The sequence below is a fragment of the Salvelinus fontinalis genome, chromosome 31 (assembly GCF_029448725.1).
Source record: "Salvelinus fontinalis isolate EN_2023a chromosome 31, ASM2944872v1, whole genome shotgun sequence".
NCBI classification, from domain to species: Eukaryota; Metazoa; Chordata; class Actinopteri; order Salmoniformes; family Salmonidae; genus Salvelinus; species Salvelinus fontinalis.
This window is the reverse complement of record NC_074695.1, coordinates 24493459-24518825: the sequence shown is the minus strand read 5'-3', so window position 1 is coordinate 24518825 and position 25367 is coordinate 24493459. Positions and strand designations below refer to the sequence as shown.

The 25367-nt window shown below is 41.8% G+C and overlaps 2 protein-coding genes across 4 annotated transcripts; one reads left to right on the top strand and one right to left on the bottom strand.

Moving 5' to 3' along the window:
• Window positions 1–8919: 8919 nt before the first annotated feature.
• On the bottom strand, window positions 8920–14252 carry zgc:56699 (uncharacterized protein LOC405758 homolog). Of its 3 annotated transcripts, none has more exons than XM_055891935.1 (8): window positions 14144–14252; window positions 13683–13826; window positions 10212–10318; window positions 9950–10076; window positions 9763–9846; window positions 9499–9562; window positions 9306–9376; window positions 8920–9145 (listed from the first exon to the last, which is right to left on the bottom strand). In XM_055891935.1, coding segments are annotated over exons 2-8 (552 nt in total). In that variant the 5' UTR covers window positions 13780–13826; window positions 14144–14252; the 3' UTR covers window positions 8920–9143. The 3 variants fall into 3 exon arrangements, with proteins under 3 accessions (XP_055747910.1, XP_055747911.1, XP_055747912.1); XM_055891936.1 differs by having other exon boundaries at window positions 13683–13807; window positions 14144–14237; XM_055891937.1 differs by having other exon boundaries at window positions 9763–9843; window positions 13683–14232.
• A 2084-nt stretch (window positions 14253–16336) lies between these two features.
• Window positions 16337–24615, top strand: LOC129829940 (LETM1 domain-containing protein 1-like). The gene is made up of 9 exons (XM_055891975.1): window positions 16337–16344; window positions 17831–17862; window positions 18129–18244; window positions 18391–18445; window positions 18687–18889; window positions 19045–19146; window positions 19895–20032; window positions 23833–23929; window positions 24027–24615. Exons 1-9 carry the CDS (start codon window positions 16337–16339, stop codon window positions 24098–24100), a joined length of 825 nt encoding a protein of 274 aa, XP_055747950.1. The 3' UTR covers window positions 24101–24615.
• The last annotated feature ends 752 nt before the right edge of the window (window positions 24616–25367 follow it).

The following is a 25367-nucleotide window of genomic DNA, read 5'->3' as shown; positions in this document are numbered from 1 at the left end:
ATAAACAAACTGCACAAAAACTGAAATTTCACATTTACATAAGTACTTTGTTGAAGCACCTTTGGCAGCAAATTACAAACTTGAGTCTTCTTGGGTTTGACGCTACAAGCTTGGCACACCTGTATTTGGGGAGTTTCTCCTATTCTTCTTTGCAGGTCCTCTCAAGTTCTGTCAGGTTGGATGGGGAGGGTCGCTGCACAGCTATTTTCTGGTCTCTCCAGAGATGTTCAATCATTTTCAAGTCCGGGCTCTGGCTAGGCCACTCAAAGACTTGACCTGAAGCCACTCCAGCGTGATCTTGGCTGTGTGCTTAGGGTCATGGCTCTGTTGGAAGGTGAACCTTTGCCCCAGTTGGAGGCCATGAGCGCTCTGGAGCAGATTTTCATCAAGGAGCTCTCTGTACTTTGCTCAGTTCATCTTTCCCTCGATCCGGACTAGTCTTCCAGTCCCTGCCGCTGAAAAAAACATTGCCACAGCATGAAGATACCACCACCATGCGGGCGGTCATGTGCCTTTTAGAGAAGAGTGGCTTCCATCTGGCCACTCTACCATAAAGGCCTGATTGGTGGAGTGCTGCATAGGTGGTTGTCCTTCTGGAACATTCTCCCATCTCCACAGAGGAACTCTGGAGCTCTGTCAGAGTGACCATCAGGTTCTTGGTCACCTCCCTGACCAAGGCCCTTCCCCCCCAGATTGCTCAGTTTGGCTGGGCGGACAGCTCTAGGAAGAGTCTTGGTGGTTACAAACTTCTTTCATTTAAGAATGATTGAGGCCATTGTGTTCTTGGGGACCTTCAATGCCGCAGACATTTCTTTGGTACCCCTCCCAGATATGTGCCGACACAATCCTGTCTCTGAGCTCTACGAACAATTCCTTCAACCTCATGGCTTGGTTTTTGCTCTGGCATGCACTGTCAACTATGGGACATTAGACAGGCGTGTGCCTTTCCAAATCATGTTCAATCAATTGATTTTACCACAGGTGAAGTCCAATCAAGTTGTAGAAACATCAAGGATGATCAATGGAAAGAGGATCCACCTCAGCCCAATTTCAAGTCTTATAGTAAAGGGTCTGAATTTATATATATTTTTACATTTAAACTAGCCAAATCAATTAAGAACAAATTCTTATTTACAATGACGGCCTACCCCGGAAGACGCTGAGCCAATTGTGCGCCACCCTATGGGACTCCCAATCATGGCCGGATGTGATACAGCCTGAATACTTATGTAAATTAGGTATCCTTTTTTATTTTTAATAAATTTGCAAAAATACCTAAAAACCTGTTCTCACTTTGTCAATATGGATCAATTGTGTGTAGATTGATGAAGAACATTTTTTATTTAATCCATTTTAGAATAAGGCTGTAACGTAACAAAATGTGGAAAAAGGGGCGTCTGAATACTTTCTGAATGCAATGTATGTGTAGGCCAAGGGAATCCTAACCCATGTGTCTAAACCAATGACCATCAAGTAGTTTCCAGGCAATAAGGAACGTTTATTGCAGTTTCTTGTCCACATATTGTAGGACATAGGCCTACATAACTATCATTTAAGCAATGCAACGAAAAGGGTATTTCACTACGAGAATCACACAAATGCATTGGATCCAACTGTAAAAGGAAGTAGAAAGTCATGACTTGTTTAGATTCCTCCAAGTGTACACTATGTTCCTAGGGGGACTCATATTCTCTCAAACCAGATGGCAACATGGAAGGAGACAGACAGTCCTCTGAACACCTCCAATATTAGCCTCCACTTTAAAAATTGCCAGTCATCATATGAAAAAAATAATGCCACTTATAGGCGACTGAGTGTGTGTTGGCAGGGCAGGTCCCTTCTAGGATTAACACCCCACTTGTGGCCTTGGAGGTCTGTAACCGTAACCGATACTGCTCATGTTTGCTCATATGAACGCTTGAGGAACATCCAAATCCCATCAAGTGGAACAAGGACATTTGAGATATGAAGTAAAAACTGCCCATGGGAGATAACATAGTATCGCCAAAGTCCAAAAGGAAGCAGCCTGGACAGGTTTATCCAAATTCTAGTCCCCCTATAATCTCTTTAGGCTAGTTGCTGAAATTGATTCCATGAGTAATCAGTGGCAAGGGGAAAACCAATCTATAGTAGGTCTTGATGTATAGCAACATATGTATGAAAGATTACATCTTTAAAATGCAAAATGTATTTGCAGCATACATAGTCAAGTATAATTCAATAACTTTCTCTACACAGTGAATTGTGTATAAACCTAAATAGACTTTTCAGCTACAAATGGATTAACAGTGCCATCAGGTGGCCTTGAAGAGATGCAAAGGCAGCCCAAGAAAGGGAGAAGGGCAAACACACATCTCCTTTAAAAATACTTATGTCAGAAACCTAGCTTGGCAAAGAAGCCTCAGAGAGCAGAGCATCACTACACAAAAACAATGAACGTCTTTGAAGTCTAGTTTTTAATTCAAGAAATCATGAACCTTGACATTCTTCTCACTTAAATTCTGACTGTCGTCATTCAAAAATGAACCTCAACATTTAGTTGTTCTTGAAATGTCATATTTTGGAAAGCTTCACTGGGAATTCAAGAATCTAATATATTTTCTGAGCATCATGAAACAGCTGACATTTCGCTCCTTGCATAAAGGAAACGATGGAATAACTTCATAGAGTTTGTTAAATCATATTGAAGAGAGAAAAAAATTAAAATATATTTCACTAACTTGGATGTTGCATGGGAGATAATTAATAGGACGTTGTCTAGAGAAGAGCACTCTGGATTTGACACTGTGCGTGGACGCTGCAACCTTTCAGCAGCTGCATCAGTTATCAGTGCGTCTCATCCTGAGGAAAATTACCTCTTCACGTGGTGAGAAAGTAGGATCAAATCTGCTTGTAGAAGACTGGAGACAGTCTAACGACCATGATAGGATCATGGTTGCTTCAAAGTAGGATTGTAACCCTACTTGTGTTTAAAGACATGCATAAATGTCTTTTTTTTTTTTTTTTACATCTTTATATGTATTTTAAAATCACATTTTTAAGTTCAGTATGTTCCTTGAATATATATATCTTTTATATCCCTTATTTTAAAAGTTGAACTGTTAAACATTGGGGTTGTTTTCTTTTCATAGCCTCTATACCAATGCTATCGAATGTGTCACCATCCTTACAGGAATACCAATAAAACCAAACTGTGGGATATCATTAACCTCTTTTGCGCAAGTTTAAAAACAAATGACATTATCATTACCTAATACCCTGTCTAAAGTAACATTCATGCAAACAGCTCACGTCAAAGAAAAGGCAAGTGTTGAGCCCTACCGTGACTTCTAATAAAAGCACCGTTGCTAAATACATACTACACTGCTCAAAAAAATAAAGGGAACACTTAAACAACACAATGTAACTCCAAGTCAATCACACTTCTGTGAAATCAAACTGTCCACTTAGGAAGCAACACTGATTGACAATAAATTTCACATGCTGTTGTGCAAATGGAATAGACAAAAGGTGGAAATTATAGGCAATTAGCAAGACACCCCCCAAAACAGGAGTGATTCTGCAGGTGGTGACCACACACCACTTCTCAGTTCCTATGCTTCCTGGCTGATGTTTTGGTCACTTTTGAATGCTGGCGGTGCTCTCACTCTAGTGGTAGCATGAGACGGAGTCTACAACCCACACAAGTGGCTCAGGTAGTGCAGTTCATCCAGGATGGCACATCAATGCGAACTGTGGCAAAAAGGTTTGCTGTGTCTGTCAGCGTAGTGTCCAGAGCATGCAGGCGCTACCAGGAGACAGGCCAGTACATCAGGAGACGTGGAGGAGGCCGTAGGAGGGCAACAACCCAGCAGCAGGACCGCTACCTCCGCCTTTGTGCAAGGAGGTGCACTGCCAGCGCCCTGCAAAATGACCTCCAGCAGGCCACAAATGTGCATGTGTCTGCTCAAACGGTCAGAAACAGACTCCATGAGGGTGGTATGAGGGCCCGACGTCCACAGGTGGGGGTTGTGCTTACAGCCCAACACCGTGCAGGACGTTTGTCATTTGCCAGAGAACACCAAGATTGGCAAATTCGCCACTGGCGCCCTGTGCTCTTCACAGATGAAAGCAGGTTCACACTGAGCACATGTGACAGACGTGACAGAGTCTGGAGACGCCATGGAGAACGTTCTGCTGCCTGCAACATCCTCCAGCATGACCGGTTTGGCAATGGGTCAGTCATGGTGTGGGGTGGCATTTCTTTGTGGGGCCGCACAGCCCTCCATGTGCTCGCCAGAGGTAGCCTGACTGCCATTAGGTACCGAGATGAGATCCTCAGAACCCTAGTGAGACCATATGCTGACACATGCACATTTGTGGCCTGCTGGAGGTCATTTTGCAGGGCGCTGGCAGTGCACCTCCTTGCACAAAGGCGGAGGTAGCGGTCCTGCTGCTGGGTTGTTGCCCTCCTACGGCCTCCTCCACGTCTCCTGATGTACTGGCCTGTCTCCTGGTAGCGCCTGCATGCTCTGGACACTACGCTGACAGACACAGCAAACCTTTTTGCCACAGTTCGCATTGATGTGCCATCCTGGATGAACTGCACTACCTGAGCCACTTGTGTGGGTTGTAGACTCCGTCTCATGCTACCACTAGAGTGAGAGCACCGCCAGCATTCAAAAGTGACCAAAACATCAGCCAGGAAGCATAGGAACTGAGAAGTGGTGTGTGGTCACCACCTGCAGAATCACTCCTGTTTTGGGGGGTGTCTTGCTAATTGCCTATAATTTCCACCTTTTGTCTATTCCATTTGCACAACAGCATGTGAAATTTATTGTCAATCAGTGTTGCTTCCTACGTGGACAGTTTGATTTCACAGAAGTGTGATTGACTTGGAGTTACATTTTGTTGTTTAAGTGTTCCCTTTATTTTTTTGAGCAGTGTATCTAGAAATTCAAACTCAACTCTGGACCTCGAAACCATTCACTGTTCCCCTTTAAATCAGGAACTGATTTAGCCCTATGCCACCAGGTGGGTGCAATTAATTATCAGGTAGAACAGAAAACCAGCAGGCTCCGGACCTCACAGGGTAAGAGTTGCGTACCCCTGCTATATAGTTATATTAGTTACACATTTAAAATATGGACAGTCCAGGGATATTTTACCCCCGATCATCTTGATAAAGGACCATACAATTATATTTAATGGATTACATAAAATAGAAAACTATTAACAGTAGGCTACACCAACATTCAATTTCCATGGTTAAATTGCCACAGTAGATTTGTCTTGGTAAACAAGGAAATCTTTTAATTTCAGGTGTATGGAATGATTGTCAAATAGAACAAATCGCCCATGGTCTGCTCAAAGTAGGACTAAGTTGTTCCGATGATAACATCCACCAGAGGGCAAACATCTTTAAAGACTATGGCAGCAAGCAGGACTAAGGTGACACCATAGAGATCACTACTTGCAAATAATCCGTTTTGGCTTGGACATTGCATTGAGGACTTCCACCATTTTAACATTGTCAACTGGGTGGGACTTCCTATGGGTTTAGGAAGGACCACACAATTCCATCCAGGTCATCAAGAAGAATAAGCCAATGAATTATGTGTGAGCAAACATTCCATATCTGCAGGTGGCAGTAACCAAGATGGAATAGGAAGCGAGATGTCCCACAGTTTTTTCTGGTTCATATATAGTCAATGAACTAAGCAGACCAGACCCTGCTGCTAATGCATTGGCCCATTTATTTATTTCCCCCCCCCAATGGTAAACAGTTGAAGGAGCTGCACAGCTGTCACAATGGGATGCCTGACTATCGCATCCTAGCATCTGTGGACTATGATTTACACTTTGCTAAATTAATGTTTATGGCTTAGAAAATAAACAATTTAAAATGTTTTCACATGGTTTTGAAATGTTGCATTATTCAAGAGTCTAGTATGATAGCTGCATGAAAAGTTGCTTGCATAGCTAGCTGAATAGTTTCCCTGCTTAGCCATAGTCCAGTACGCCATCTACTCCGATTTCAGAGGATTCGTCTGAGCGTGCTTGAGCGCAGAATAACTGATGAATTTACAAACGCTCAACACCTGTTGATTATGACTGTGTTAGTAAACGTCGGCATTGAAACAATTCAATTTGTTGCCAGCAGCAAAGATGTATTTACCAACACTAGATAACATGAAAACAGCATAACCAGCTGCGTTAGTAAAATTGTCAGATTGAGGTTCTGTCATTTGTGTCTGGAAGTAATTTAGCTAGCCAACTTTAGCCAGTTAGCTTGGTAATCGACTGTGGTTGTAATGTCAGAACGCTCTGATCAATCTTACTCCTCGGCCAGTTCGTCCAGTGTGAATTAAACGCTCTGAATTTACAAATGCCCAGAGCGCACTCTGGCACTCCAGTGAATTTACGAACACACCATGTATGGTACATTTGAGCCAAACGCCCTCCGGCTCGTGACATTCCCGTTGCTAATGTGAATTAAAAAGTTTACATACATATGTCAATTGGAATTTAGTCCCGATACCTCTACTTTAACTATCTGCAGTTTGAGTCGCCAAACTTGGCTTTATACTTGGCTTTAACACTCCAGATGGCAGTACGCACCCTTTGTTTACCACCTCAGAAGTAGTAGAAGAACGTTGACTAATCCAAATAGACAGCTTGGTTGTTTAGCAACAAAACCAACACATGCGCAACTATGGAGCAAAACAGACAGGGTTGGCTTAGATTATTAACAAACTATATTTTATCTCTAATGTTTATTGAAAACAAACTGCACAATGACCACTTGTCACAAATACATTGTCACAGTTGTTGGTTAGCTAGCGAATTTTTAGCCATATTAGCATATAGGTGGCATCATCAAAACAAGACATTGTAACAAGATACAAGCTGAAACGAACCACCTACAATACGATTCCCCAAATGGTAGCTTCTTGTCATTGTTGCCATCCAGAATCACAAAACAGACTTCTGCCCCATTTGATGAACGTGCATAGTTTGTGACATTGTCAGCTAATCCATCTATGGAGATGACCTTAACGGTTGCAATTAAGAACAGCTGCGTGGATGAATGTATTGTGTATTGACGGTTTAACAGGAGATCAGTTGGGCCCAGTTTTTCAAAAATAATCTGGATTTTGCCTATCGGATATGATTAAATGTCCAACTCTAGTCCAATCTGGTAAAATGCCCTATCCATTTTCAACTTGCCAGTTCTCTTGAGCCCAACATGCAAATTGTAGACATTTAAACAGCCATGAGGACAGAACATTACCTCACTTTAAAAAAAATATGTAATTATAGGCCAAAATCCAATAATATACAACAAACTGGCAAAAGATCAAAGCAAGATCCATTAAGAGGCTAAATCAACTTCACAGTCAACATAATGAGCATCTTGAAGATATCTGATATGTGCAATACAGTGAGAATATATTCATATCTGCATTAGGGCATCAGAAACATACAGTACATTAAAACTTCTTATGGCTGCAAGGCAAAGTGTTGAGTAGCCAGTGAAATCGTGCCCATTTCAAACGGCCTCCTACTCAAATCTTGCTCGTACAATATGGATATTATTATTCTTTTTGGATAGAAAACACTTTCTAGTTTCTAAAACAGTTGGAATTATTTCTCTGAGTGAAACAGAAGTCCTTCTGCAGCACTTTTCCTGACCAGGAAGTGAAATGTCAGAAATCGATGCTCTTTTCAACTTGATGCCTATACATGGTCTTGACACTTAGGAGTCTACTTACACTCTATACGCCTTCCTATTGGTGTAAAGAGGATGTGAGAGAAGAAATTTTTGTGCTCATCTTGGTCTGTGGTGGAAAAAAAACTATTTCTTTGACGTGACCGTCCACTTCCGGTACTCTGAAGGAAGTGGGATTGACTTCTGTTTTGCTGCCGTAACGAAGGACTAACATCTCCGGCTCGATTTTTTTTTTGATACATGTGACCATATCATCGTAATGTATGTTTTTTCAATATAGTTTAATCAGATTATTGAAACTTTTTTGGGGAGTTTTGCCGTGTTCCGTCCTCTGACTGTGTTTACGTTGGAGAAATTTGTGCCACTCGGCTAGTGCCAATGCTAATTGAAGAGGGAAATTTGCCATTCTGAATCCAAACAACGACTCATCTGGACAGAGGACACCTTCTTCAACATTCTGATGAAAGATCAGCAAAAGTAAGACCCATTTTATGATGTTATTTCATATATCTGTCGTGCATGTGAACTGGCCGTGGGCGCCCAATTATTTCTGTCTATTGTAGCTACGCTAATATAGAGTTACATTTTGTTTTCGCTGTAAAAAATGTAATAAATCGGAAATATTGTTTGGAATCACAAGATGCCTGTCTTTCAATTGCTGCAGACTATGTATTTTTCAGAAATGTTTTATGATGAGTAATTAGCTATTTGACGTTGGTGTCTGTAAATATTATGGCTGCTTTCGGTGCAATTTCTGATGGTGGCTGCAATGTAAACTATGGTTTATACATGAAATATGCACATTTTTCAAACAAAACATATGCTATACAATAAATATGTTATCAGACTGTCATCTGATGAATTTGTTTCTTGGTTAGTGGCTATTTATATCTTTATTTGGTCGAATTTGTGATAGCACCTGATGGAGTAAGAAACTGATGGAGTTGGTTAGCGTGGTTAGCTAATAGATTTACATATTTTGTCTTCCCTGTAAAACATTTTTAAAAAATCGGACATGTTGGCTTGATTCACAAGATGTGCACCTTTCATCTGGTGTCTTGGACTTGTTAATGTGTGAAAGTCAAATATTAAAAAAATAAATATTTTGAATTTCGCACCCTGCACTTTGAGCTGGATGTTGTCATAAGTGTACCGGTGTCGGGCTGCCCCCCTAACAGGTTTTAACAGGGAATGTTATAGGGAAACACTTCTGCAAAAAAGCCTTTTAATAACAAAAAAGGGGACACAAACCCCAATCACCATGTCTAAGGTTAGGTTACAAAGCATGCATTTATAGTCAATGGGATTTTTCTCAAACGTGTCCATAATCAAGTCAAAGTGAACTAATAAAACATGCATCTATGATATAAAACTTAACTGCAAGATAGCCTCTTGACTTCCAACTTTTGTCACTCATTCTGCCCTTAGTCAGTCCTGAACAAAAATAATGAGAAATACAATGAGCCTATGAGGGACAAGTGAACACCTGGCCACAAGCTTTTAAGTGAGACAGTACAGCAAGAAAAGACAGCGTGGCTCCAAACCATAAGAAATACAGAATGCTGTAACATAAAACAGATTAAACATGACTTACACATTTTCCAGGGCAGAGTTCTTGGAGCTCGGAGTCCAGGAGTAAGATTGTTTGTAGTGCATGGCTCAGTCCTAAAAAAAAGGAGACTACACTTAAAACTATGTTTTAAATTTGAAAATATTAACCAGCTCTGTTTCAAATATCATATCGAGTAGCAATGAACTCCACAGCAAACTTTGTGTGGTCAGCTGACCTGTTCTGACTGATCAGGTTTGTGGACACTCCCCATACGAAAGGCACCGAAGAAATATCAGCTTCTACAAAAAGAAAAATCTGCATTTAAATAAAATGCTGCCGATGGAAATCAATGGAAAATCTCCAGCATAAAAATATCTGAAAAGTTGCATTCACTGCATCAGTCCACAGAGTGTGCAGAAGTTGCGGAACAAATAAATGCATACATGGCATCTTTGCTTTGAGTACACACGCATAATCAGCAGTTTGAGAGAGAGAGTACCTTTATCCCAGTCCTCATCACAGTTGGTGTTTGTCCAGGTGCTAACAGGTACCTGCCATTTGCTCTGCACCTCAGCGCTGCCTACTGGAAATAAAAGAACCTGGTTAGACTCACTAAAGGGTGCAAATAGGCTTATCATTGAATAATGAAAATACAGGAAGGGTAAAACAAAACAAAAAAAGCTCACAGTCTTCTGCATTCACAGATATTCTGTCAACACAGTTAGCAATGTGGTGTGAAAGCTCATGCTTGGGCATCAGGTGGCGGGCGTTGAAAGGGCACGTTTTTAATTCACTGGCCAGTTTAGGGTGGTTCTACAGGAAAGGACAAGAGGACAGCTGAATAACTTGTTTTCCCATGTACTAACTGACTATATTAGCAACATTTAAGATGACATGGCACAATGTCATATTGCGCCTTCAACAACATTACTTCCTATAGCTACTAACTTTGCTGCATTTGATCAGATGGTATGGAAAGCGGCAGGCACGGATCTGATGGTTCTTGTCGTATGGACACTGAAGGAGTTTATTTGGATCACAGGCATCTTCTGGATCTATTGACAACAGAGAAAATAATGCCATGGAGCAAAGTTAACACCAAGGAAATTACTTAGTTAGAATGAGCTAAAAGTAGACTAATGTAGGCAAGGTGTCAAATCAAAATCAAACGTTATTATTCACATGAGCCGAATACAATAGGTGTAGACTTTACAGTGAAATGCTTACTTACGAGCCCCTAAACAATCAGTTTAAAAAAACACAGGTAAGAATAACAAATAAAAGCAACAAGTAATTAAAGAGCAGCAGTGAAATAACAATAGCGAGACTATACAGAGTCAATGTGCAGGAGCTACGGTTAGTTGAGGGAATATGTACATGTAGGTAGAGTTATTAAAGTGACTATGCATAGATGATAACAACAGAGAGTAATAGCGGTGTAAAAGAGGGGGGCAATGCAAATAGTCTGGGTAGCCATTTGATTAGATATTCAGGAGTCTTATGGCTTGGGGGTAGAAGCTGTTAAGAAGCCTCTTGGACCAAGACTTGGCACTCCGGTATCACTTGCCGTACGGTAGCAGAGAGAACAGTCTATGACTACGGTGGCTGGAATTGTTAGGGCCTTCCTCTGACAGCGCCTGTTATAGAGGTCCTGGATGACAGGAAGCTTGGCCCCAGTGATGTACTGGGCCGTTTGCAATACCCTCTGTTGTGCCTTGCGGTCGGAGGCCGAGCAGTAGCAATACCAGGCAGTGATGCAACCACTCAGGATGCTCTTGATGGTGCAGCTGTAAAATCTTGAGGATCTGAGGACCCTTGCCAAATCTTTTCAGTCTCCTGATGGGGAATAGGTTTTGTCGTGCCCTCTTCACAACTGTCTTGGACTATGTTAGTTTGTTGGTGAAGTGGACACCAAGGAACTTGAAGCTCTCAACCTGCACCACTACAGCCCCGTCGATGAGAATGGGAGAGTGCTCGGTCCTCTTTTTCCTGTAGTCCACAATAATCTCCTTTGTCTTGATCGCGTTGATGGAGAGGTTGTTGTCCTGGCACCACACAGCCAGGTCTCTGACCACCTCCATATAGGCTGTCTTGTCGGTGATCAGACCTACCACTGTTGTGTCATCAGCAAACTTAATGACGGTGTTGGAGTCATGCGCGAACAAGAAGTACAGGAGGGGACTGAGCACGCACCCCTGAGGGGCCCCTGTGTTGAGGATCAGCGTGGCGGATGTGTTGTTACCTACCCTTACCAACTGGGGGCGGCCCATTAGGAAGTCCAGTATCCAGTTGCAGAGGGAGTTGTTCAGTCCCAGGGTCCTTAGCTTAGTGATCAGCTTTGAGGGCACTATGTTGTTGAACGCTGACCTGTAGTCAATGAATAGCATTCTCACATAGGTGTTCCTTTTGCCCAGGTGGGAAAGGGCAGTGTGGAGTGCAATAGATACTGCATCTGTGGATCTGTTGGAGCGGTATGCAAATTGGAGTGGGTCTAGGGTTTCTGGGATGTTGTTTATGTGAGCCATGACCAGCATTTCAAAGCACTTCATGGCTACAGATGTGAGTGCTACGTGTCGGTAGTCATTTAGGCAGGTTACCTTAGTGTTCTTGGGCACAGGGACTATGGTGTTGTTTGTTGATATTACAGACTTGGACAGGGAGAGGTTGAAAATGTCAGTGAAGACACTTGCCAGTTGGTGTCACTGGGCAGCTCTCGTCTGTGCTTCTCTTTGTAGTCTGTAATGGTTTGCAAGCCCTGCCACATCCGAACAAGCGTCAGAGCCGGTGTAGTACGATTCGATCTTAGTCCTGTATTGACGCTTTGCCTGTTTGATGGTTCGTCGGAGGGCATAGTGGGATTTCTCATAAGCTTCCGGGGTAGAGTCCCGCTCCTTGAAAGCGGCAGCTCTAGCCTTTAGCTCAGTGCGGATGTTGCCTGTAATCCATGGCTTCTGGTTGGGGTATGTACGCACGGTCACTGTGGGGACGACGTCGTCGATGCACTTATTGATGAAGCCAATGACTGATGTGTACTCCTCAATGCCGTCGGAGGATTCCCGGAACATATTCCAGTCTGTGATAGCAAAACAGTCCTGTAATTGCTCGAGTCACGGGTGCTTCCTGCTTTAATTTTTGCTTGTAAACAGGAATCAGGAGGATAGAATTATGGTTTACCCAAATGCAGGGTGCGAATTACAGGGGAGCCAGGGCCCAGCCACCTTGAATGAGACGTTAGCTCCCCTAAATGCAACAAAAATACAACTTTATTTATTTTTTTCAGCTTTATTTAACCAGGTAGGCCAGTTGAGAACAAGTTCTCATTTACAACTGCGACCTTTACTACTGTCTGCAAGACATCAATTAATGTAGGCCTAATCAATGGCAATGGCTGAATGTCATTGGGCACACTTTTTGGTGTTTTGTAAGAGATGTCTATTTCCATTCTTCAAATGGCGTGAGTATACCATTTGGTGGCTATACAAGCAGTTTGGATGATGGAATGTTGGAGTGTACAAAGACGCACAGGTAGCCTACTTTTTGAATTGATTTATTTGACAATCAGATGAAAATATCATGACTGGCTGTGTTCATGCCTCTTTAAAAAGGTAATATTTTCTGTTTAAATGACGTCTATTATTAAATTCATAAATAGAGACTCCCCCGGATGTCATTGCGTAATCAGCACTCTGCCCAAATGGATCCAATCAAAAAGGGATAGTTAGGCCTAGGCCTGTTGCCTTCCTGTAGCATACATTAGGTAATTCCAGCAACATTGAAGAATAAAAAACACGGTGGTGCTAGCACAGCTTGTACAATGAGACATATTTCACTGGATGTGTAAACGTGAAGCATCCAGTTGGTGGTTCCACTCACTACCAAATATGGCAGTGAGAGGAAGCCCACTGGCAGGCAGTGGATTTTGTCCAACAATCTGCAAATTCTCATCAATTAAACATTTGATCTCAATAAAGTTACAAAAAAATATAATCTGTTATAAACAGAGTGGACTAAGTTTTATAGACATTACCCTTTGCAAAAGTTTATTTTTTAAAAGCAAGCTGTTTATTAGGAGCACAAACGCGAATTGAGTCATTGTAAACGCGCACTTCAGAGTAGGCGTTCCCTAACGGAAATATGTAGATGCATACTAGAACGCGCCAATGGGATATTGCTAGCGCGTGCTTGGCTCTGCCCACCATGACTCATTTGTCCCATTGGAAACAACAACCTGTGGTCTATCTTGGTTTAGTTATAAAAGTATTCAAGCCTCTGTCATAGTCAGTTGATCATATCCGTGCAGGACAATCAGGTCACTGCAGACAGAGACACGTGAATTAAAGTATGAGAAGTCCCTAGGAGCCAACAATCAAAAATTGTAATTGATTGAAATACAAAAGGCAATGTATATTTGACTCTTACCAGCCTTTTCCCCTTCCTCATCGTTCCAGCGTGGCAATGGTTCAGCTAGAGTAGTCTTCGAAGGACTACAAGTTGATCCAAATCTGATGGTAGACATCTTTCCTCGAAGTGTGGCCTGGTGGTCGCTGAAGCCAGGTTACCGAGCTAATTTACTCAACAAGTTCGTAGCACGTGAATACTTAAATTATCTTTCAGGTAACGTTAGGTAGCTTACAATGTTACACCATGATCATGCATTCAACCGCTGGCTACAGTTTGACTTTCTAATTTGCACGTTTTTTTTCCTGATACTAGCTAATAACATGTGGCATGGCCAGCCCCCTAGCTAGGAACGTTTAAATAATGATTCTGCATAATAATGATAGCTCTCAAACTTTGCCTTTCTCTTGGCAATAAACAGATTTTTAAAAAGTAAACCAAGCAACGTCTTTAAAAAATAACCAGATTTAGCAGATATTCACCTTTTTAGTAAACTGAATTTGGAAGAGCGCGTGTAGATAGCTGTAGTGGAAATTGACTTCAACTTTTAAATACGGCAAAACATGGTTTGATCCAGTGGGTGTGTCCTACAATGTCAATCAGCCATGTCATTGGCTGTCAATCACGTTGCCACAACATATGTGACGCTCAGCGAACTGAACAAAAATATAAACGCAACAATTTAAAATATTTTACTTAGTTACAGTTCACAAGGAAATTAGTAAATTGAAATAAATTCATTTGACTTAATCTATGTATTTCACTGGGAATACAGATATGCAAAATATTTTATTTAACCTTTTATTTAACTAGGCAAGTCAGTTAAGAACAAATTCTTAAAAGGTAGGGGCATGGATCAGAAAACCAGTCAGTACTTGGTGTGACCACCATGTGCCTCATGCAGTGCAACACATCTCCTTCCCATAGTTGATCAGACTGTGTTGATTGTGGCCAGTGGAATGTTGTCCCACTCCTCTTCAATGGCTGTGCGAAGTTGTTGAATATTGGTGGGAACTGGAACGGGCGGTATGTGAGTGTGCAGGCCATGGAAGAACTGGGATATTTTCACTTTTCAGGAATTCTGCACAGATCCTTGCAACATGGGGCTGTGCATTATCATTATAAAACATGAGGTGATGGCGGCGGATAACTGGCATGACAATGGGCCTCCAGGATCTCGTCATGGTATCTCTGTGCATTCAAATTGCCATCGATAAAATGCAATTGTATTCGTTGTCTGTAGCTTCTGTCTGCCCATACCATAACCCCACCGCCATCATGGGGCACTCTGTTCACAATGTTGACATTAGCAAACCACTCGCCCACATGACGCCATGCTGTATGCTATCTGCCCAGTACAGTTGAAACCGGGATTCATCCGTGAAGAGCACACTTCTCCATCGTGCCAGTGGCCACCGATGGTGAGCATTTGCCCACTGAAGTCAGTTACGATGCCGAACTGCAGTCAAGTCAAGACCCTGGTGAGGACAATGAGCACAAACCACAGTTTCATCAGAGGCTGGTCTCAGAAAATCACGCAGGTGAAGAAGCCAGATGTGGAGGTCCCATTTGTATGTACAGTGGATTTGTAAAGTATTCAGACCTCTTGACTTTTTCCACATTTTGTTACAGCCTAGTTCTAAAATGGATTAAATTGTTCCCCCCCCCCCCCCTCAGTCTACACACAATACCCATAGTGACAAAGCAAAAACAGGTTGACATTTTTGCAAAAAAATAAAACGTAAAATCACATTTACCTTAGTATTCAGACCCTTTACTCATTACTTTGTTGAAGAATTTTTGGCAGCGATTACAACGTTGAGTCTTCTTGGGTATGACGCTACAAAATTGGCACACATGTATTTGGGGAGTTTCTCCCATTCTTCTCTCAAGCTCTGTCAGGTTGGATGGGGAGCACAGCTATTTTCAGGTTTCTCCAGAGATGTTCAAGTCCGGGCTCTGGCTGGGCCACTCAAGGACATTCAGAGACATGTCCCGAAGCCACTCCTGCATTGTCTTGGCTATGTGCTTAGGGTTGTTGTCCTGTTGGAAGGTGAACCTTTGCCCCAGTCTAAAGTCCTGAGTGCTCTGGAGCAGGTTTTCATCAAGGATCACTCTGTACTTTGCTCCGTTCATCTTTCCCTCGATCCTGACTAGTCTCCCGGTCCCTGCCGCTGAAAAACATCCCCACAGCATGATCCTGCCACCACCATGCTTCACCATAGGGATGTGGCCAGGTTTCCTCCAGATGTGATACTTGGCATCCAATTCATGTCCAATCAGTTGAATTAACCACAGGTGGACCAATAAAGCTGTAGAAACATCAAGGATGATCAATGGAAACAGGATGCACCTGAGCTTAATTTCGTGTCTCATAGCAAATTGTCTGAATAAGGTGTGTTTTATTTTTAATACATTTGCAAAAATGTCAACCTGTTTTTGCTTTGTCATTATGGGTGTGTAGATAAAGGATAAAGGATGTAGGATGTGTAGATAAATGATTCTTTGTTATACATTTTAGAATAAGGCTAACGTAACAATGTGGGGTCTGAATACTTTCCGAATGCACTGCATGTAATCCTTTATGACCATATGTACCTCTGTGATTAATTATGATTGATTATGCTCAAAAGTGAATTGAATTGTTTCCACACCCACCATTTTTCATTTGCGGAATGGTCATGTGACATGAAATGTGTATATTTTGGGAAGTGAGCACTCTTTTTGACCTGAAGAAGATCCGTTTCGTATCAAAACGTTGGCAATAAAGCTGTGAATTGGGAGCTTTAACAGTGTGTGCCCTTCTTGTTCTTTATATTCTTTATTAGTCCAGCACCTATGTTAAGGATTTGCGTATGACCAAACTTTTCTTTGTCTGACAGGACTGCACATTTTAGTGGCCTTTTATTGTCCCCAGCACAAGGTGAACCTGTGTATTGACCATGCTATTTAATCAGCTTCTTGATATGCCACACCTGGATTATCTTGGCAAAGGATCAATGCGGACTAAAAATTATGTAAACGAATGAGAGAAATAAGCTTTTTAGTGTGTGGAACATTTCTGGGATCTTTTATTTCAGCTCATGAAACATGGGACCAATACTTTACATGTTGCGTTTATATTTTGGTTCAGTATATGCACTACATGACAAAGTATGTGGACACCTGATCGTCGAACATCTCATTCCAAAATCATTGTCCCACCTTTGCTGCTGTAACCGCCTCCACTCTTCTGGGAAGGCTTTCCACTAGATGTTGGAACATTGCTACGATGACTTGCTTCCATTCAGCCACGAGCATTAGTGAGGTTGGGCACTGATGTTGGATGATTAGGCCTAGCTCGCAGTCGGCGTTCCAATTCATCCCAAAGGTGTTCGATAGGATCTTGACAAACCATTTCTGTATGGACCTCACTCTGTGCACAAGGGCATTGTCATGCTGAAACAGGAAAGGACATTCCCAAAACTGTGGCCACAAAGTTAGAAGCACAGAATCGTCTAGAATGTCATTGTATGCTGTAGTGTTAAGATTTCCTTTCACTGGAAGTAAGGGGCCTAGCCCAAACCATGAAAAACAGCCCCAGACCATTATTCCTCTTACACCAAACTTTAGTTGGCACTATGCATTGGGGCAGGGAGCGTTCTCCTGGACTCCGCCAAACCCAGATTTGTCCGTCGGACTGCCAGATAGTGAATTGTGATTCATCACTCCAGAGAACCCGTTTCCACTGTTCCAGAGGCCAATGCAGCGAGCTTTACACCCCTCCAGCCGACGCGTGGCATTGCGCATGGTGATCTCAGGTTTGTGTGCTGCTGCTCAGCCATTGAAAGCCATTTCATGATGCTCCCGACTAACAGTTATTTTGCTGATGTTGCTTCCAGAGGCAGTTTGAAGTATTGCAACCGAGGACAGATGATTTTTACACGCTTCAGCACTCGGCGGTCCCGTTCTGTGAGCTTGTGTGGCCTACCACGTAGCGGCTGAGCCGCTGTTGCGCCTAAATGTTTCCACTTCACAATAACAGCACTTACAGTTGACCGGGTGGATAGCTCTAGCAGGGCAGAAATTTGACGAACTGACTTGTTGGAAAGGTTGCATCATGACTGTGCCACGTTAAGTCACTGAGCTCTTCAGTAAGGCCATTATACTGCAAATGTTTGTCTATGGAGATTTTATGTTCTCTATAGCACTTTCACGAAAGGTAAAAACTCAGCTCGCCACAGCACCATGTTAAACTCTCAAGTGGGTACATAAATTGTTTTGTTTCGTCATCAAGCCTTTGTTGTTTGGCATCTCTATTTATACAGATCTACCATACTGTAGCAAAATTATTTGATTTTGGTCAACCAATAAGATTTCACATTTGAAGGCAAAAGAAACACAAAGATGTAGCCTAGTTAATTTGGCTTCTGGCAGCTTCTGTGCTGCCATTACAATGAAGCCATCTTTTATATTACCATTCTTCAGGATTCCGGCTCTTTTTCCAAGATGTCAAAGAGGTGAAGGTGATAAAAACAAGGATGCTCACCAACAGTGTCAAAGTCCGGTACTTAACCTATCGTGATATGGAGAAACTCAGGCAGGTCGGTGGAGGCTAGGGCATACACTTGAATAACAAGGAAAGTTCTTATGTGGTTAGCAGTCTTTATAATCTGCCTAGTAGTAGTAATAGTATTGTCTGAAAAGTTCTCCTTAGCATTTAAACTTTTTCTATGTTTCTTTTTCTCAGTTTCGCAGAGACATGATTAAAGCCATTCCGCTGCTGTTAATTTCTATTCCTCCATCCTCCAGTTCACTTAAGTCATCTCAACATCCTCCTCCTTTGACTAATATTCAGTTAGCAAATATCTTAATGATCAATTAAATGGTAGTTAAAAGGTCAAATAATTGTGCATTTATGCCCTCAATGATAATACATTGTGCCTCCCTACAATGTATTGAAACCCTCTTTGTTCATGTCTCCCCTCTATATCCCTGCCTTACATATTCCTCCTGCAATCCTATGCCCCTCTTCCATCTTTCTCCTCTGCTTCCCTCTCCTTTTTACGACCAGGTACCTTTTCCCCCGCCAGCTCCTGATCCGCCACTTCTGGACCCCCCAGCAGCACACAGAGTTCCAGGGAGTGAACCATTCCCACAGGGCCCAACACCACTGTGCAGTGCTGAAGGGGCTTGAGAGTGCAGGTTCACATGTCAAAGACAGCCACCTACTAGACCTCTGCCACAAGGTGGGTGAATGATGCAGAAATTAAACCACTCACTTGCATATATATGTTCCAATGTGTTCACTGTCAATTTTTTTCTCCATGTTTTTCCATAGGTGACTAATGCAACTAATAAAGGCCTCTAGACACTGATGTCTGACCGGTCCTTGTGTTTTTAGGTGCAAAGTGGGGTACACCCTAACATATCTGACATCCAGGCATTTCGAGACTTGTTTTCTGGACCCCCCCTGGGTATCAAGAGAATGAACGCAGATCAGATGGTCAGTGCTTCCTTGTAGTCTTTTTATTCAGAAATTTCCTGAAAAATTAGTCCAAGGGTTTACAGAATGGATATCAGACCTACTGGATTTGCCTCGTCAGAAAAACACACATACAGTGAGCTCAAAGTATTAGGACAGTAACACTTGTTGTTGGGGCTCTGTACTCTAGTACTTTGGATTTGAAATAATACAATGACTGAGGTTAAAGTGTAGACTGTCAGCTTTAATTTGAAGGTATTTTTTATCCATACCGGGTGAACCGTTTTAGAAATTACAACCCTTTTTGAACATACTAAGTCCCCCCATTGTAGGAGACCAAAAGTATTGGGGCAAATTCACTTTTGTGTATTAAGTAGTAAAACATTTAGTATTTGGTCCCATATTCATAGCACACAAGGACTACATCATGTTAAGTCATTTTAAAGTCACTGTAAATAAGAATAGAATGTTTCTAAACACTTCTACATTTAACTTTTTACTACAAGTGAATTTGTCCCAATACTTTTGGTACCATAAAATGGGGGGGGGGGGGGGGGGGGGGGGGGAGGACTATGTACAAAAAAGTGTTGGAATTTCTAAACAATTCACTCATATGGATGAAAATACCCTCCAGTTAAAGCTAACAGTCTTCACTTTAATATCAGTCATTGTATCATTTCAAATCCAAAAAGTGATGGAGTACAGAGCCAAAACAAATAATGTATCACTGTCCCAATATTTTGATCTCACTGTAAGCCTCTGTCTCCAGAGGCAACTCTGTCTCCTGTTCTTCCTGACTCCCAAGATTGCCACTCGACTGAACAGCCACGGCATAGAGCTGCTACAGCTGGACCGTGCTCTCAGCAGACATGGCCTGCACCAGTTGGATGACTCAGAGCTGAGACAGGTCAGTGCACATCACTGGACCTCATTCTTAAGATGTACACTACATGTAATCGGATTCATGCAGTGCATTCGGATAGTATTGAGACCCCTTTTTCCACATTTTGTTACGTTACAGCCTTATTCTAAAATGGATTACATTACTTTTTCATAAAATCTACACACAATACACCATAATGACAAAGCGAAAACAGGTTTCTATACATTTTTGCGTATTTATTAAAACATGTAAATAAGGTGTTTTATTAAGTATTCAGACCCTTTGCTATGAGACTCGAAATTGAGATCAGGTACATCCTGTTTCCATTGATCATCCTTGATGTTTCTACAACTTGGAGTCTACCTGTGGTAAATTCAATTGATTGGACATTATTTGGAAAGGCACATCCCTGTCTATATAAAAAAGGTCTCACAGTTGACAGAGCAGAGCAAAAACCAAGCAATGAAGTTGAAGGAATTGGGGGAAGGGAACCAAAAAATGTCTGCAGCGAAGGTCCCCAAGAACACAGTGACTGCCATCAGTCTTAAAATGGAAGAGGTTTGGAACAACCAAGACTCTTCCTAGAGCTGGCCGCCTGGCCAAACTGAGCAATCGGGGGAGAAGGGCCTTGGTCAGGGAGGTGACCAAGAACCTGATGGCCACTGACAGAGCTCCAGAGTTCCTCTGTGGATATGGGAGAACCATCTCTGCAGCACTTCACCAAATCAGGCCTTTATGTGAGATTGGCCAGACGGAAGCCACTCCTGAGTAAAAGGCACATGGCAGCTCGCTTGGAGTTAGCCAAAAGGCACCTAAAGGACTCTCAGACCATAAGAAACAAAATTCTCTGGTCTGATGAAACCAAGATTGAACTCTTTGACCTTAATGCCAAACATCACATCTGGAGGAAACCTGGCACCATCCCTACGGTGAAGCATGGTGGTGGCAGCATCATGCTGTGGGGATGTTTTTCAGCGGCATGGACAGAGATCAGTCAGGATCGAGGGAAAGATGAACGGAGCAAAGTACAGCGTGATCCTTGATGAAAACCTGCTCCAGAGCACTCAGGACCTGACTGGGGCAAAGGTTCACCTTCCAACAGGACAACAACCCTAAGCACACAGCCAAGACAATGCAGGAGTGGCTTTGGGACAAGTCAATGGATGTCCTTGAGTGGCCCAGCCAGAGCCTGGACTTGAACCCGATCGAACATCTCTGGAGGGACCTGAAATTAGCTGTGCAGAAACGCTCCCCGTTCAAACTGACAGAGCTTGAGGATCTGTAGAAAAGAATGGGAGAAACTCCCCAAATACAGGTGGCCCAAACGTGTAGCGCCATACCCAAGAAGACTCGAGGCTGTAATCGCTGCCAAAGGTGCTTCAACAAAGTACTGAGTAAAAGGGTCTGAATACTTATGTAAAAGTGATATTTCAGTTCTTTTTTATAAATTTGCACAAATGAAAAAAGTTATTATGGGATAGTGTGTGTAGATTGACGGGGAAAAACATTTAATCCATTTTAGAATACGGCTATAACGTAATAAAATATGGAAAAAGTCAAGGGTGGCGGTCACAATTTCATCGCCGATGAGGTTCAAGTCGGTCTGTCGGTTTCACAGTAATTGACCGTTATTTAACAAACACATATAGCATGTCCTGGCTTCCACACAGAGCCTACAAGCCACTGATGCAGACCTTTGGAACATCTATATTTAAAAAGTCTAATAAATCCATGTAATATAGCCTACACCTTCACAATAAATCTAGAATGTATTTTACAGGTCTAAAGTAGCATGATATTAAGAAAATGTAATCTATTTCAGAATAGCATACTCCGAGTTGTCCTTATGTTTGGTCCTGATCTGGCTATACCAAATGGCTGTGGGCTACACTAATTCATTTAGCAGACAAGATTTGCTTAGAATTCCGTAGCATTTTATATTATGAAGAATACAATTGAACAAAGCTGAATAAAATAAAGGATATTTTCTCCAAACGATTTGGGGGAGTGCTCACATGTGGCTATTCTGTTGAATGGTGTGGTGGAAATTTCAATGAACAAAAACATGCATTCCTAGATGCTTAATTTAGAGTTTATGTAACTTTAGTTCTACAAACGTTGGGCTTTAGGTTTTGATTTTTAATACATTGTAAGCCTGCATGATGCGACTAATGATGATTTGAAAAAAGTCGCTTGAACTGCATGAGCTCTGCTTTCTTTTTTGAGCAGGCTGTACACACGCCATAAGTCTCTCATTCACAATTTGACAAGCACTTGATAATGCCTTGAATGATGGCAGCATCCCCTTTGTGTGGCCGTAATGCACCCCCAAAAAAATCCATGCCTTTTGCAGCCAGTGGCCGTTGTGCCCTTGGCCCAGAGTGCTGCGTTGAGGCGCGCACCACTCCGGGATAAGAGCACGAAGTGCGGTCACTCACATGGCTCTCCATCACGTGATCGGGTCTCTCTCAGGCTACAGGTGAAGACAGACAGATCGGGGACGCCACTGCATGCATCCTTATCCAATTCCAGGGAGCATAGTGAAGATATTGGAAGAACTGTCCATATTTACTTTGTCAGCCAACAAGATAAGTAGGCCTAACGAACAGCAAAAGCACTAGCCAATGTGAATCTTTCCCCCATAGACTTTTGTACCATCTATTCATTTCTGTGCGAGATAAATATTCCAAACCGTCTGGAACAGTTGTGGGATGCGATCGATCCCAAATTAATACAACCACTAGCATGAAACTTTTTACGCAATGTGGCTGACGCAACAGATCAGAACGTTTATAAACTTAGGCTATTTCTTCACATTATAAGCACAACAATTCACACATGGCACTAGGCTATAAGCATGAATGTTCCATTGGAAAACACTATAAATGCATTCATTTATAAAAAAAGGTATCTTTATGGTGAAAATAATCTTTCCCAAACTTGAAACTCACACACTGCTTATGTATGCCAGTCAGGCTCTATGCCCCTTGTAAAGCAGATTAAATGTGCCTAATTTTAAAGTAATTTGGCCACTTTAGTTTTTATAACCTTATCAAAACATAAGCCTATAGGCTAGGTTACATAAAGTGTGTGACTGATTTTTTTAAAGTTGCAAAAAGGCATTGTTTTTTATGCTGGGCGTCATTCACAAGTGATAGGCTAATATTGTCACCCATCAGACTGTTCTTGATTTAATCTTGTCTTTACATATACTAAATAATGTGAAATTGTTTTGATTATAGAATGGACCATTATCATGCACCTGTCTCGAAACAGGGGCATGGGAAAAAAATTCATGTCATCTATGCACTTTTCCCATGGTTAATTTTCATGCCAGCCAGGTAGGTAGGCTATACTCCTGTTGTAAAGATAAGCAATGTGCTTAATATTAGATTAGTTGAGAAATAAATAGTATGTCTAGCCTGATGGATCATCTTTTTAGTAGAGGCCATCACTCTGTTTTCACAGCAATTGCATAGCATATAGAAATGTTGTGCAACATGAGCTCTAAGTGTTTTAGATTTTTGATTACATTTCCATTGATGTCAAGAGTGATTACAGGGACAATAGAGTGCTGAGTACCAGGCAGTTAGTAAGTTTGGTAGGGTACTAATGACCATCAGCAGCATCAGAGCTTGGAGAAGCCTAATTATCGTCACTAAACGGTCACTGGTAATACACTGAATGTACGGTCAATGTAACAGCCCTAGTCAAAGGGTCTGAATACTTTCAGAATGCACTCTGTCAGCAAAAACCTAAATGGATCAAATACTAGTAATTTGCCACTAGTTACATTGATGATAACTCAACCCTGGTCTTGTTAGGCCTGCTATGTCAGGGGGCTTGACTCTGGCAGTCTCAGCATCAACCAGTGCCTGGAATGGCTTTCACAGTGGCTCCAGTTCTCCTCTCGTCTGAAAGGCATCTATTCTCTCTCTCTCCCAACAGTGTTTTTCTGTGGGGGGAGACTGATGTAAATATGGCTTATTGTCCTCATGCCTCTCTCTCTATGTCCCAGAGTCAGAGGTCTCTCTGCTTGTGCATAGCATGGTTTTGCTCTCTACCAACTACCCAAAGCCCTACCAACATTGACAGGAAGGAACAAGGAGTGATCTGCCACTTCCATTAATTCAGCCATCTCTCACCATGCTGGGCAGGGCAACTTTCCCATAGGCCGTCAACATCTGCAGTCTACCAACGCAATGGAATAAACACCAAGCCTTACAACTCAAATCTCACTTTTAGGGCAAAGTAATTACTTGATACATTGCATTTCTGTGGTGATTGTGACAGAAATGTGATAACATTGCAACGTCTCAAACTGGTCGATAATTTCAGGCTCCAAATCAAATGTCACGTGCACACTATAACCCAACATTTTGTTTGAGAAAACTATCAGTTGAGTTAAATACAATGGAAACCCATTTTACTTTTTTCATTAGTCCACTGTTGATACAATTCCAAAATGTTTTGCATGTCAGCAGTCAAGTTATCAAGAAGCGCTTCTTGAAAGTCCAATCTTTAATTTGACTACTGACATGAAAAACATTAACTGTATCAACAGTGGACTAATGAAGAAAGAAAATACCAAATTAGTTTGAGTGGAGTAATCTGATTACAATTTGACAGAACCAGGAACTAACAGATTACATTTCGAAAGTTACCTACCCAACCCTGTACAGGGGGTGGTAACAAGGAAGCTTTTGACATTGTTTTTCCCCAAAGAGCAACTTCTGAGAGTAAAGTAGTAAGTGCAACATTTTATAGAATGTTGCTTTACATTAGCACCTAATGTTGCATGCCAATGCTGTAGTAAGGTGAACCTGGCTCTCAGGACACTGGTGAATAATCACTGCAATTCAACAGGCCATTAGACGCATTTAAAAATGTTTCAGCTATGATGGCACTTTACTTGTTCAGGCATTGTTTAGTTGATAGGAAATGCATTTCATGTTGGAAAGATTTAGTTAGAACTTTATTCACCAACCGGTGACAGTAAATAGCAAATGCCTTCTCAATCAATGCGCCTTGCTGGTGGATGGGTGCAATCCATTTTAAAATGTATGAAGTTGCCAATAAGATTCTCAGATAAATATGCAAACTGTTTTGTATTTTTACTAAATGCATTTTATCTACTTGTTCAACTCCTTGGGGCTTTGGAATCCATTATCTGGTGTATTCAGGTCATGTCTCTGAAATAAAATGTACCACCTAAAGTACTTGTCAATGTAGAGAAATGCTCTTATTTACAGTAAGAACCAGTTGACCTGCACATTGCATGTTTACAAGCATTGTCATCACCAATTATTTAAATAAACCTACAGCCTTGTCCTTGAATGCAAATTTACTGAACATACTT